Source organism: Balaenoptera acutorostrata, chromosome 6, assembly GCF_949987535.1.
Source record: "Balaenoptera acutorostrata chromosome 6, mBalAcu1.1, whole genome shotgun sequence".
NCBI classification, from domain to species: Eukaryota; Metazoa; Chordata; class Mammalia; order Artiodactyla; family Balaenopteridae; genus Balaenoptera; species Balaenoptera acutorostrata.
In genome coordinates, this window is record NC_080069.1 from 117,092,023 (window position 1) to 117,105,189 (window position 13,167).

Below are 13,167 nucleotides of genomic sequence, written 5' to 3' on the forward strand. Positions count from 1 at the left end.
TGTGTGTGTGTATCTAATATAGGGTGTGTATGTATCTCAGTATAGGGTGTGTGTGTGTGTGTATCAATATAGGGGTATGTGTGTGTGTATCTCAATATAGGTGTTTGTGTGTATTTCAATATAGGGTGTGTGTATGTGTGTATCAATATAAGAGTGTGTGTGTATATGTGTGTATAGTCATACCAGATGTTTTCACTTAAAAACACATCATGTTGGATCTAGAGACTGTCATACAGAGTGAGGTAAGTCAGAAAGAGAAAAACAAATATCGTATATTAACGCATATATATGGAACCTAGAAAAATGGTACAGATGAACCAGTTTGCAGAGCAGAAATTGAGACACAGATGTAGGGAACAAACGTATGGACACTAAGGGGGGAAAGCCATTGGGGGGGTGGGGGTGGTGGTGTGATGAATTGGGCGATTGGGATTGACATGTATACACTGATGTGTATAAAATTGATGACTAATAAGAACCTGCTGTATAAAATATATATATATATATATATATATATTATTCAAGTCAAAAAAACCCCAAAAAACAAAAACACATCATGTTGCCAACAAACACATGAAAGGATGCCCAACATCACTAATCATTAGAGAACTGCAAATCAAAACTACAATGAGTTATCACCTCACACCAGTCACAATGGCCATCATCAAAAAATCTACAAACAATAAATACTGGAGAGGGTGTGGAGAAAGGGGAACCCTCTTGCACTGTTGGTGGGAATGTAAATTGATACAGCCACTATGGAGAACAGTATGGGGGTTCCCTAAAAAACTAAAAATAGAACTACCATAAGACCCAGCAATCCCACTACTGGGCATATATTCTGAGAAAACCATAATTCAAAAAGAGTCATGTAAAAAAAAAAAAAAAAAAAGAGTCATGTACCACAATGTTCATTGCAGCTCTATTTACAATAGCCAGGACATGGAAGCAACCTAAGTGTCCATCGACAGATGAATGGATAAAGAAGATGTGGCACATATATACAATGGAATATTACTCAGCCATAAAAAGAAACAAAATTGAGTTACTTGTAGTGAGGTGGATGGACCTAGAGTCTGTCATACAGAGTGAAGTAAGTCAGAAAGAGAAAAACAAATACCGTATGCTAACACATATATATGGAATCTAAAAAAAAAAAAAAAAAGGTTCTGACGAACCTAGGAGCAGGACAGGAATAAAGATGCAGACACAGAGAATGGACTTGAGGAGATGGGGAGGTGGAAGGGTAAGCTGAGACGAAGTGAGAGAGTAGCATTGACATATATACACTACCAAATGTAAAACAGATAGCTAATGGGAAGCAGCTGCATGGCACAGGGAGGTCAGCTCGGTGCTTTGTGACCACCTAGAGAGGTGGGATAAGGAGGGTAGGAGGGAGACACAAGAGGGAGGGGATATGGGGATATATGTATACATATGGCTGATTCACTTTGTTATACAGCAGAAACTAACACACCATTGTAAAGCAATTATACTCCAATAAAGATGTTAAAAAAATTTTTTTTAATAAAAAAAGGAATGCTAGTGATTTATGTATATCTACTTTGAACTCAACTCTGTTATTTAGTTGTAATACTTTTCCAGTTGATTATCCTAGATTACTTAATTATATAACTAATATAACTAATTATATAACCTGGAAATAATGACATTGTTACATGTGTCTTTAATATTTGTACCACATTTCTTTGTCTTATCTCATAGATTTGTGCATCCAGAATAGTGTTAAATTATAGCAGAATGGCAAGTATTCTTGACTTGTTCCTATCAATAGGATTTCAATATTAAGAAGATTGTGTTAGTGTTTCTACCACGCATCCTTTGTCATATTAAGGAAGTCTGTTCCTAGCTTAGTGCTTTATCAGGAATAGATATTAAAGTTATCAGAGACTTTTCAGCATCTCTCAAGATCATTTGTTGAAATACCATTGCAATCCTGTAGTAAACCTGTTTGCTTCAAGATACTGCTAATTTGATTTGCTATTTTTATTATTTTAAAACACTGGTGAGTTTTATTTGCTAACGTTTTATTTGGATCTTTATTTATTAATGATATTGGTCTCTTTTTTATGCCATGTCTGTCAGGTTTTGATGTAATGGTTATGCTCGAGTCATAAAAAGAACTGCACATATTTCTGACTTTTCCTGTGCTCTGGAACAGTTTAAGTAATATTTGGTTTTTCTTTTACGGTTTAATGGATGGGTCCATAAAACCATTTGGATACTGTACTTTTTAATCATAGTATCTTTCTTAATATTGTTAATATTTTTCTCTTTATTTGGTGAGTTGAAGGTTTTGCCCCTTCTTGAGACAATTTTGGGAAGATAGATTTTCCTAGTAAGCACGCATTTCATCTACATTTTCAAATATGTTGGCATAAAAATTGCACATACTACTATTTTAACTTCTCCATATTTGAAATCATATCCCTTCTCTCATCCCTAACAATGCACATCTGTGTTTTTACCTTTCTTTTGTTTTTTCCTCCATCATACATACCAAAGGATTGTCTACTTTATTGACTTTTTCAAAGAACCAACTTTCAGTTTTATTTATCACTCTGCAGTGATAAATATTTCTGATTTTATATTTTTAATGCTTTCTCCTACTTTCTTTTGTTCTTTTTAGTTCTCTATAATGAACACTAAGTTCATTTCTTTTTTATCTTTCTTAATTATTAATATAAGCATTTGAGACTATGAATTTTTCTCTGAGCAGAGTTATATGATTTTGATTGCATCCTATATGTAGATAGTTTGTGATTTTAATTCCTTCTTTCATCTCTGAATTTTTTAGAGTGTTTTTTTCCTTTCCCAAATGGTTCTTTTTTAAAATTTGTTTTTACCCCTGGGTCAGGGGATGGAATGAAATTGCTTCAGACCTATCAAAACCACATGGGTTACAAGTATGGGAGGTATGGTTTCCCCCAAAGGAAAAGTGAAGGCTGTTTCCAAAAGAATTGGGAATAAAAAAAATAAAAAAAAAAAATTGGGAATAGATGTTAGGTAGACAAAAAGTACGTTTCTTCTCTACTGCCAATAGAATTGTTGAAGGATTAAATTAGATAGTACATGTAATTTACTTAGCACAGTGTCTAGCACAAAACAAGCCGAATAATAATCACCAGATTAATGCCCTCTCCTTATGCCCTTTCTTACTGCTGGTCAGAATACCAGCACATGCTACACAATCCCACAGCTCTTAGGAGAACCTTTGCAAACAGTAGGCCATTCCATTGCCCCTGTAGATTACCAGGTAATCCCCAGGGCGGGGTGGGGGGGTGGGGGAGTGGGGGGGCGGGGATCTGTGGTTGTGTCCTCATTTGACCTCGGGGAGCCAGAGGAGATTCTCTGTGGGCTGCAAGGCTTTGTTCACGTGCCTTTGTGATTCACGGGCCCCAACACCAAGAAAAACAGGAGGCCATGTGCTCCTCTAAGAAACATGGTCTCTGACCACCTGACATGTGGCTGCCTGGCCCTGCCCCCTTTCTGCAGACCTGGGAAACGTTTGTCTCAATGTCAGCCAGCTTCCAACACATTTCACTTGAGGAATATTCTTTAGATGAGGATTTGTTCTAAGTCCATGTTTTACACAACTGATACTAATTAACGAGCACTAATTAACACTCAGTCTTCTGCCTCAGACAGGGAGCGTGAGCCGCCCACTGAGATCTCCTTCTGCAGTTGATGGCATCGCTTTGTGCTCTCATAAAAAACAAAAACAAAAACAAAAACAAAACCCTAATGAGCTGCTGCTCTGTTATTTCATTTGGAATTTATCAGGACAGTTTATGTGATCAAACCACACAAGTATAGTTCTGGGTGCCAGCACTCCTCATTTCTGAAGTTTGAAAGTGATCTTTTCAAAGCAGAGCAGGAGAACATGGGAAAAAAGTCTTTCATCTCAAACTTTAAAAGAAAGAGAGAAAGAAAATGGAAAGCATAAGATGGAAATGTGGCATATTTTTATGCTGTGGAGGGTTTTTTCCCCTCAACACAGCAGAATTTTCCTTATTAAATAGATAGCTGTGTGAGAAAAACCAAAACCAGACTCGGGATGGAAGTGAGACGGGTGGCGATGGGAGAAACAAGAGAGCAGTCAGTTTCTGGGCTGGCGGTGAAGCCCGGTGCCAGCCGCGGGCTTTGGCTCTGGGAGACTCGGAGCGCCCAGCTTCAAGCAGGCTCTGCACCACGGAGCCTGGTGTCCCTCAGCTTAAGAGAAGGGTCTGTTCAGGAGAGCACCTCCTTTGTCAGCCTGACACTCCCTCCTCAGGGCCAGGGTGTCTTGTGGGCACCCCTGGCAGGGGGCCTGGATTCACTGTCAGGAAGAAGGTTTGGCCACATGCCCCTGGGCTTGGGACCAACCCAGCTGGGGAGACATCCACAGCAGAGCCAGCGGAGGGCTGCTCCTCCCCGGCCCCGGGGCTCTCTGCCTCACCATGGCAGGCTGGTCGGCACCCCTGTTGCAGCAACAGCGGTGTCACCAGGCCCTGTGTGGGGTGTGGCAGGAGGGAACAGAACATGTTCTGGGTAGCTGTCCATCTCACAGGAGGTTGAGTCTGCAGGCAGGCAAGCCACAGAGTGGACGCCGGCTGCCAGCCGTGTCCTCGGGTGGGTGGCAGGCCACAGGAGGGGTCCTCGCAGCCCCAGCTCTGACTCTGGCACCCTCGTCCCTGTGCCAGCCAGGACTCCCAGCCCCCAACTTTCAGCACTGCTCTCTGTCCCAAATCTTTGGGGTCAGGCGGGCATGAATTCAAATCCTGATTCCCCCACTTGTAGGTTGTGCGGTCTTAGATGAGTCACTTTTGCTCTGTAAGCTTCCATTGCCTAATCTGTAAAGTGAAGAAATGAGAACACCTACTGTGCCGTGCCAGTTGCGGTGAGGATGCTGTGGTACAAGCAAGGCCAGCCTCTCCTGTCGCAGACAGTAGCTGTTACTATTATGGTTGTTTCCTCCAGTGCGTCTGCACCTCCCAGTCTAGCCCCAGCCCCTGGCACTGCTCAGCCTCACAGCCGCCAGGACCAGTAGCCGGTCCCGTTACTGTCCGTCTTGACAAGGCCAACAACACGGTGTCTTTTGCCGCAGTAACGCTGTATGAAAGGAAGGGAGCTGAGACATCCCAGCTGTGCTGTCTCAATCCAGACGGAAGCTCCCAGAGCTGGTCGTCTGAGGTAGGTGGCCGCACATGGTCAGCATCTGGGCGCCATCCACAGTTATGGCAAACCCGGCTGGGTGCGCCTCTCCCGCGGGCGTCCCGCTCCCGTTCCAAGTGGGGCCTCACCATGGAGCCAGGCTCGGGGTCAGCTCAGCTTCACGGGCACCTCAGTGGTCCAGGCCCTGGGCCGGGAGACTTCACAATCACCATCATTATCCCCAGTCACAGGCAAGGAAACACAGGTCCCGGGAGGCAGAAAGGCTTGCCTGAGGCCACCCAGCTGGTAGGCGGCAGAGCCAGTGTTCCAAGTCTCCTGGCTCCAAGCCCCACGCTCTCCCACTTCCACCACTGCTGTGTGTCACGGGGCAGAGCTGGCAGGGCCCCCAGGCCATGGTGGGCCCGCTGACGATGGGACCTGGGACAGATGTGTCACGATGGGTGCCAGGGAGGCCGCGGGGAGGAGGTGGACGATGCAGCCACCGTGTAGTCGTCAGCCCTCCTGGAGAGTGTTGACCCCAAGGGGGTGTCAGGCAGGGAGAGCCATGGCCTGGATGCCTGTGGGGTCAGCTGTGCCCCATCCTGCCTCACCAGCTGCCAGGCTCCAGGGGATCTGGCTGGGGTCAAAGAAGGACTTGACAGTATGGCAGCCTGGACTGACGTGTGTTCAAATCTTGCCTCTGCCACTTCCCAGCTGTGTGACAAGCGATGCAGCGCTCTCAGCTTCAGCTTCTTCCTCTGTAGAGATAAAACCTCCCTGATAACAGCATGGTTATGGCAAATCGATGAACAGGGCAAAGCTCTTAGTTTAGGACCTGGAGCACAGTAAGTGCTCAGTCTTATTATAACCATCACTTGACTCTCAGTGTCTCTTTCTTCAGCTCTGAAGTGAGGGTAATGATGTACTTTGTAAGGTTATTTTGTGGAACAAAGTATGCCTTCATTCATACCTTCCTTCTTTCAACTAATGTTCACCAAGCAGCTCCTGTGTGCTCTGTTCCAGCTGCTGGGGTTGAGCTTGTGGAACAGGACACTTCCTCCTCAGAGGGGTTTTAATAAAGTCTGATGGGGGAACTTTAATAAAGTCAGACAGTAGATACATGAACGAGGCCAATAAGTATCTAATGGCGGCTGTGGTGAGTGCTGTGTGTCAGGCTTCGTGCTGCACTGGCCCAGCACAAGTGGGAGGTGGCTATTCTGATGATTTCATCACGGTTTAGGCTTTTAAATATTCCCAGTTATAGGCTAATGACAATACTGAGAAGATTTCCCTGGATTTGTGCAGTATTACCTGTAGATTTGCTGCTTTGGGAGGGATATGCTGTTCATATGGGAATTCTGTCCAGGTGTTGCTGAGGCTTGGGGTCTGCCCCGGCCGCCAGGGCCAGGAGGCCTCCTTTGGGAGGTCCCCTCCGTCCTCACATGTGGTGGCCCTGGCCTGGACTCTCAGGTCAGGGGAACGGATAGGTGTTTTGTGGAGGAGGGTGATGGACACTCTACAGTGGGGTTTGCTCTTATGAAGTAGTGAGCTCCCCATGCCCCGAGGGGGCAGGCAGCAGCTGGGGTGGAAATGGTCTCCGGCCCCTTCGAAGGCGAGCTTCTCCTGGCCTCTGTTTGCAGAGCCAGGACCTGAGAGGATGCAGAGGGGCCAGCCCCGGTCCTCACAGGTCAGCGGAGGGTGAGCCTTCCATGCCGAGGGTGTTATTTGAGAAAAGGCGACTGATTCCTCATGTGTTTCTCATGTCCAGTGAGTGGGTCGGAACAGGCACTGGAGCCAGACAGACCTGGGTTCAAATCCAACACACTCGCTCTGAGGCCTCAGGCTCATTTCTTAATCTCTCTGAACTTCAGTTTTCTCCTCAACCTCCCCATGGGGTTGATGGGAGGATCACAGGAGAGGGGGAGGTTCCCGTCTTGTAGCAAATCCCAGGAAACATCAGTTCTCTCCCATTTCCCATATCCTGCTCCTCGGTGTCCCTGCTCCTGGGCTGAGCTTCACTCTGCTGCTCAGAGCCAGCTGCGTTCGGGTCTGCACAATGTTGGCCTCTGGAACAAAGCTGCCTCGTGTCCCTTATCCCCTCACCTCACACTCAGCACTAGGGGGTACTTTTTGTTGTGGTTGAAGCGTTAATGGGATTTTCGGGATTGCCATTGCTGAATCCTTGGGGAGGTAGCCGAGTTACATTTTTAAGAGGGGAGAGGAAAAACAAAGTCGAGAAATAATAAATCTGTGGACTTAAATGTTACAAACTTGGAGCTTCTATACAAGGGAAATGACTTCTAATTTTTAAAATTTTGGAAACATGGTGCCACTAAAAAGAAGGGAAGTGGAAATGATTCCTATGAGAAGTGCTAGCATATGTTTCTGTGATTAACAGTTTCCCGTAAAAATGTGTAGCTATTTTAAAAGCAGACGAATGACTCATGGTATCCAGCACCAGCAGTCCACTGCGATGGCAGGAAGCATGTACTCTGCGGAGGCAGGCTTGCGTTCAGCTCCCATCCCCATCATTTACTGGCTATGTGACCTGGAGCGAGTTAAACATCCTCTGTGCGTTTCCTTTTCCTCCTCTGTAAAATGGGTTTTATAAGAGCAAATAACATAATGAATGTGTAAGTCAGTGTAGTGCTTGTCCAGCCATGCAAAAAAACTACAACTTTAATATTAAGTACCTGGTTAATTACATTTGTTATCATTCTTAGTAGTTTAATAGTAAACTTTCAAGGCTATAAATTTTCCTCTGATTACCACTTTGGTCTGATCCCATAAATTTTGATATGTAGTGTTCGTATTGTCATTGTCTATGAATAGATTTCTTATTTTAGATTTTTTTGTTTTTTCTTTGACCTGAGAGTTGCTTATGAGCGTGTGTGTGTTTGTGTATGTGTGTGTGTGTGTGTGTGTGTGTTTAACAAACAGTTAGAATTTTTTCTATATTTATTGTTAAATCCTAGATGTACTGTAAGGTCAAAGAGAGCAGATAATATGACATTTACTTTTTGGAGCTTATTGAGCTTTTTTTTATAGACTAGCATATAATCAGTGTTTGTAAGCATTCCATGAGTATTTAAAAAGAATTATATTTTTATTTATGTAACACCAAGCTTGTTAATTTTGTTACTTAAATACTACATTTATATATGGACACATACATACATATGTATATCTGTAGATGCATTTATGTATATGGGTATATTTTTGTATGTACATACATATGTGCGCACACACACACACATTCTCGAAGAGACATACCAAAGGCTCCCTCCATGTTTGTGGCTTTCTTGAATCCACTTTTCATTTTTGGCACTTTTTTGCTTTGTATATTTTGGTGCAATGTTGCTTTATGCATAGAAGTTAGTAATCATTAGATCTTCTCAATCCACTGTGCCTTTCATTAATATCAATCACTCCTCTTTGCCTTGTTCAATGTTTTCTGCCTTAAATTCTGCTTTACATCACTACTGCTGCTCAACCCCTCCAATATTACGGTGTAGTGGCAGTACTCATGGGGGGCTGCTGGAAGGATATGCCACCCGTTGTCCATGCACATCTCCAGAGAGACTAAACTGTGGCCCTGCAGCAAGCCAGTCAGCTGGGCCACACCCCACAGCCAGTCCTGTTTTCCCATCCCTGGCCAGGTGGCTTGTCCCGAATTCCCCCTGGGGTGATGCAATGAGGCCATGCTGAGGCTCTGCACTGGCCTATCACAGCAATGTTTTCATAACACGTGTTATTTCCTTATTAAGCACCCTCAGCAGAAATCTCTGTCTAGCCTTAGTTCTTTGTACCAAGGACTGTTGCTTTTTCGACTTCTTCTTTTGTTCTTTAATTTATGATTTGGGGTGTGTGTATGTGTATACATGGACAGATAGATAAACAAATAGACACACAGCTAAGTGAATAAATGAAGAACTGAATTCAGACAGTGTTCTCCTGGATATGGCACCTTAGACCTATTAAACTGCAGTGGTTGGTAAAAAACACAAGTATTCATTCATCCCTTTCATGTCCTGTTATTTTCCAGCTGGGTTACAGGTAATAACCCTTGTTGCTGGAGAGTGTATGAACTAGAAATGCTAAAATCTTGCCAGCATTCATTTTGGTTGTTGCTCAGATGTTTGATTTAAAGTTGAGCAGTCTATGTGAAAAGTTAGTAGTCAGGATTGGAAATGAAGTCCAAATCATACCGCATTTTTCCATGTCACCCTATACCTTCTAGCACAGCAGGTCTGTTTTGTGCCATTTTCTTCTGATTCATGGTGAACGCCTACCATCATTAAATATCTTCCTTAATTTTAGGCATCTATCTTCTGGATTTAATCTACATTGATTCTGCATATCCTGCCTCAGGCAGCATCATGGAAAACGAACAAAGATCCAATCAGATGAACAATATTCTTCGAATAATTGCGGATTTACAAGTCTCCTGCAGCTACGGTTAGTACCCCTGATTGTTGGAATTGTGAAATTTTACATCACCGAAATTTGGGTCCAGCACCTTATCAGTGAGAAAGCTCTAGAAACCAGGTAGTCCCCACAAAGCTCTTCATTTTGATATCTTGAGTATCAAACACGTTCTGGTTCCTTTATAAGCATGTTTGATCTTCAGAGACTATGCATACTAGATGTTACCATCTCTGTATCACAGATGAGGAAACTGAGGCTGAAAACAGTGTAGTCACTTGTCTGAGGTCACACGTCCAATGAGTGGCAGAGCCCAGGTCCTTCATTCATGAAGAGCTTTGTGGGCAGCTCCTGGGTGGCTCTCCTCCGAGCAGATTCAGGTACTTGGGCTCCTCTATCTTATGGCTCTGCCATGTCCCATGGCCCCGAGTCCTCCACTGACCTCTACATCCAGCTGGCAGATGCAGAAGGAGAGAGAATCATACCAGAGTGGGATTTATGGACCAGACTTGCGCGTGGTGCTCATCACTTCTGCCGAGGGAGGCCAGGAATGCAACGGAGCTGCGGGCCTAGAGGGAACAGGGAAATGACTTGATCAACAACTGGCCAGGCTCTGCCACACGTGTGACCAGATCCAAAGGGTGACCGTGATGGTGGGCATCTGAGATGGTTGGAGGAGGTGTTGTTGGCAATGCCGATGGGCCGTCCACGTGGACGTTGGGGGATGGGGCTTGACTGTGAGCCGGGTGCCCCGGTTCTCCAGGAATGGGCCTGAGTGACCAGGGCGCCAGGCGGCAGAAGTCAGCAGAGAAGAGGAGGAGGGTGGCCGAGCTGCAGGAGTGTGCCTCCTTGGAGCAGGTTTTCACAGGACGGGGGGGAGTAAAAGTCTGGAAGCAGCAAAGCGGGACAAGGAAGAGACCAACACCACCTCCAGTACGTAGGGTGGGAGAAACCAACAGCCTCCATGTGGTAAGGCCACTGCAGGGGGGCCCACACAGGCAAAAGGTCTGCTCATGAGTGCCGCCTCTACAAGCGTCCGCACTTCCAGACCAGTTCTCCTTCTGCCCAGAGGAACAGGGAGGGGACTGTGTTCCCAGTGCCCTTTCCAGTCAAGGACCTCGACACTGGTCCTGCTGGCCAGCAGAGCAATTACATACACAGCTTTGGGGTCAGACAGATGTGGTTTCACGTCTTGGCTCCGCCTCCTGAAAAGTCACTTTGTCCTAAGTCTGAACTTTTCTCATAGTAAAGATGGGGACATGACTGTGCAGAGCCCTTAGCCCGCTTAGGGCTCAGGAAATGCTCACTCTTACTACCACCCGCCCCAGCATTTCATTAGGGCCCAGGAAATGCTCACTCTTACTACCACCCGCCCCAGCATTTCATTAGGGCTCAGGAAATGCTCACTCTTACTACCATTATGTTCCCCTGCCCCTTCCCCGTCGTCAGCTCCGTGAAGTAGGGGTCATTATCCCCATTTCAGAGACGAGAACACCGAGGCCGTAGAGAAAGAGAATGACCTGCTGAGAATCTCACAGTTACGAGGCAGAGCCATCAGGGGCTCCTCGCGGCACCCGGCTGCACCCCCACCCCGGGAAAGCGAGGGCCCTTCCCTACCCTCTCTCCGCTCCTCTCCACAGCGTCCTCCACTGCCTCAACCTCTCTCCTTAACTGGTCTGTCCCACCCTGTGGGGAACGAATGGCAGAGGGGGTTTACGGCCCCCTCAGAAAGAGTGCAGTGACTGTGACGGTCTGGGGAGTGCACCTGATGTCAGTCACCCCGGAACAGAGAGACAGGGCAGTGTGGCCGAGGCCGCAGGTGACCCGGGGTCAAAACTTCTCAGCAGTGTGACCTGGCAAGTTGCCATGGCTTCCTCCTGTGTGCAGTTGACATCTTACTCCCTGAAATGAGGCAGGTGCAAAGGTTGAGGCAGCTGGCTTCTAGAATTCACCGGGTGCAGAGCCTGGCCCAGCACAGGTGCTCAAGCGTCTAGGCCCTTCCCTTTCCTCTCAGGGTGCAGCAGCTCCAGCCCGTGGGCCAGACTCTCAGGCTGTGCCAGGATCTGGGTTGGGCCTGCACACCAGGCTGGATGGGGTTCATTCTTTCTTGCATTCTTGTCACATGAGGTTGGGCAAAGCGTGGGAGGCTTGGCCAGTTACTCCAGTGGAGACCTGTTTTAGGGCACACACACCTCGCTGGAGGCCATCTTTCCCCCAAGACCCATCTTTCCCCAGCCAAGGAACTGTGGTGACCTCAGGGTGTGGTGTCTGTGGCCCCGCCATCTGGGGGGCACTTCCTGAGGGACCCCTCTGGGCCCAGCACAGGCCCCCCGGCCTAAGGGATCATCAGCAACTGTTGAAAGACTGAATATATGTCTCAGTCCCTAAGGAGCTTCTCATGGGGGGCCTGGGGATGGGGAGAGACTGAAGCCTCTGGGTTTTGTCCTCCTCCTCCAGACCACCTCACAACCCTGCCCCACGTGCAGAAGTACCTGAAGTCCGTGCGCTACATTGAAGAGCTCCAGAAGTTTGTGGAAGACGACAACTACAAGTAAGTGCCCCCGGCCCCCTGCAGGGCTTGCGGGAGGTCACTGCAGCAGCACCGGCACCTCCCCCCCAGCACGTGTGCCTAAGGTGACCTCTGACCCCACAGAGCCCGCAGCAGGGCTGCTGAGCGTCTCCTCCCACCCGCCCCAGCCCCACAGGTGCCACCGGACCAAGGAGGGTGTTCCGTCAACTTCTCAGCGTGGCTTTTTCTAGTGCGGAGCGTGAGTGAATTTGGGCTCCACGGCTGTGTGTGGTGCAGGCTTAGTGCTCCAGGTTCTCAGGACTGACTCCCCCCACTCGGCGCCGAGCGGGAGGACAGCTTTCTAGCCACATCTCCAGGCTGCCAAACAGAGTTCTCCGAGAGCCTGTTTCAGGCACGAGGCAGCTCCCTGGGGCCCCAGCTTGCTGCTGGACTCTTGCCATCTGGCGCTGGCTGAGGCCCCGTCTCCATCCCGTGCCGCCCGTATGGAATAGGCCCAGTTCCCATGAAGACCCCTGTGGGCCCTTTGGCCTCATCTTCCACTCACCTGCTCTGGCTTTCAGTTCTTTCTTCATTTGTGGCAGCTGGGAATTTATCCAACATATCTATGTATTTAGAGGGAGAAAGAAGTTTTTTCACGTTGGGTCTGTCTGCCGTATTGATTGGATGTCTTCTTGGCTCACTTTGAGCTTGAGGTCAGCTAAGAGCCTCAGGACTTTTCATATGGCCTGATATATGATGGAGGCAAGTCTCAGCCGTCTTGTAACTGATCATTTTCCCCCCTAAACGTCAATTTTACATGTATTCTTTTAAATCTCATCTTACTGGTTGCTTCCAGTAAACCATGCATGATCCCTTTGAAGCCTGCTATCCAATATATTTTTAAATCTCTTCCAGTTTTGTGTCTAAAAATTTGATCAACTTGATGATTTGGTCTTTGTCAAAGTCACTGGAAACTGTAGAGAACTGTGGCCACTAGAGACACCCCAGGTTACCCCTTTTCACTCACCAAGACCTTGGGAATGGCTGTTCAAGGTTTTTCACCTGCCACCTCTGCAGGA

The 13,167-nt window shown here is 47.0% G+C and overlaps 1 protein-coding gene across 8 annotated transcripts in view; it reads left to right on the top strand.

Moving 5' to 3' along the window:
• Nucleotides 1-13,167, top strand: part of RALGPS1 (Ral GEF with PH domain and SH3 binding motif 1) — a 292,098-nt gene that overhangs the window by 228,363 nt on the left and 50,568 nt on the right. For all 8 annotated transcript variants that reach the window (XM_057548190.1, XM_057548193.1, XM_057548192.1 and 5 more), the window contains exons 9-10: nt 9,475-9,612; nt 12,037-12,130. In XM_057548190.1, the coding sequence (XP_057404173.1) occupies nt 9,475-9,612; nt 12,037-12,130 (232 nt within the window). The remainder of the gene's footprint in view (nt 1-9,474; nt 9,613-12,036; nt 12,131-13,167) is intronic.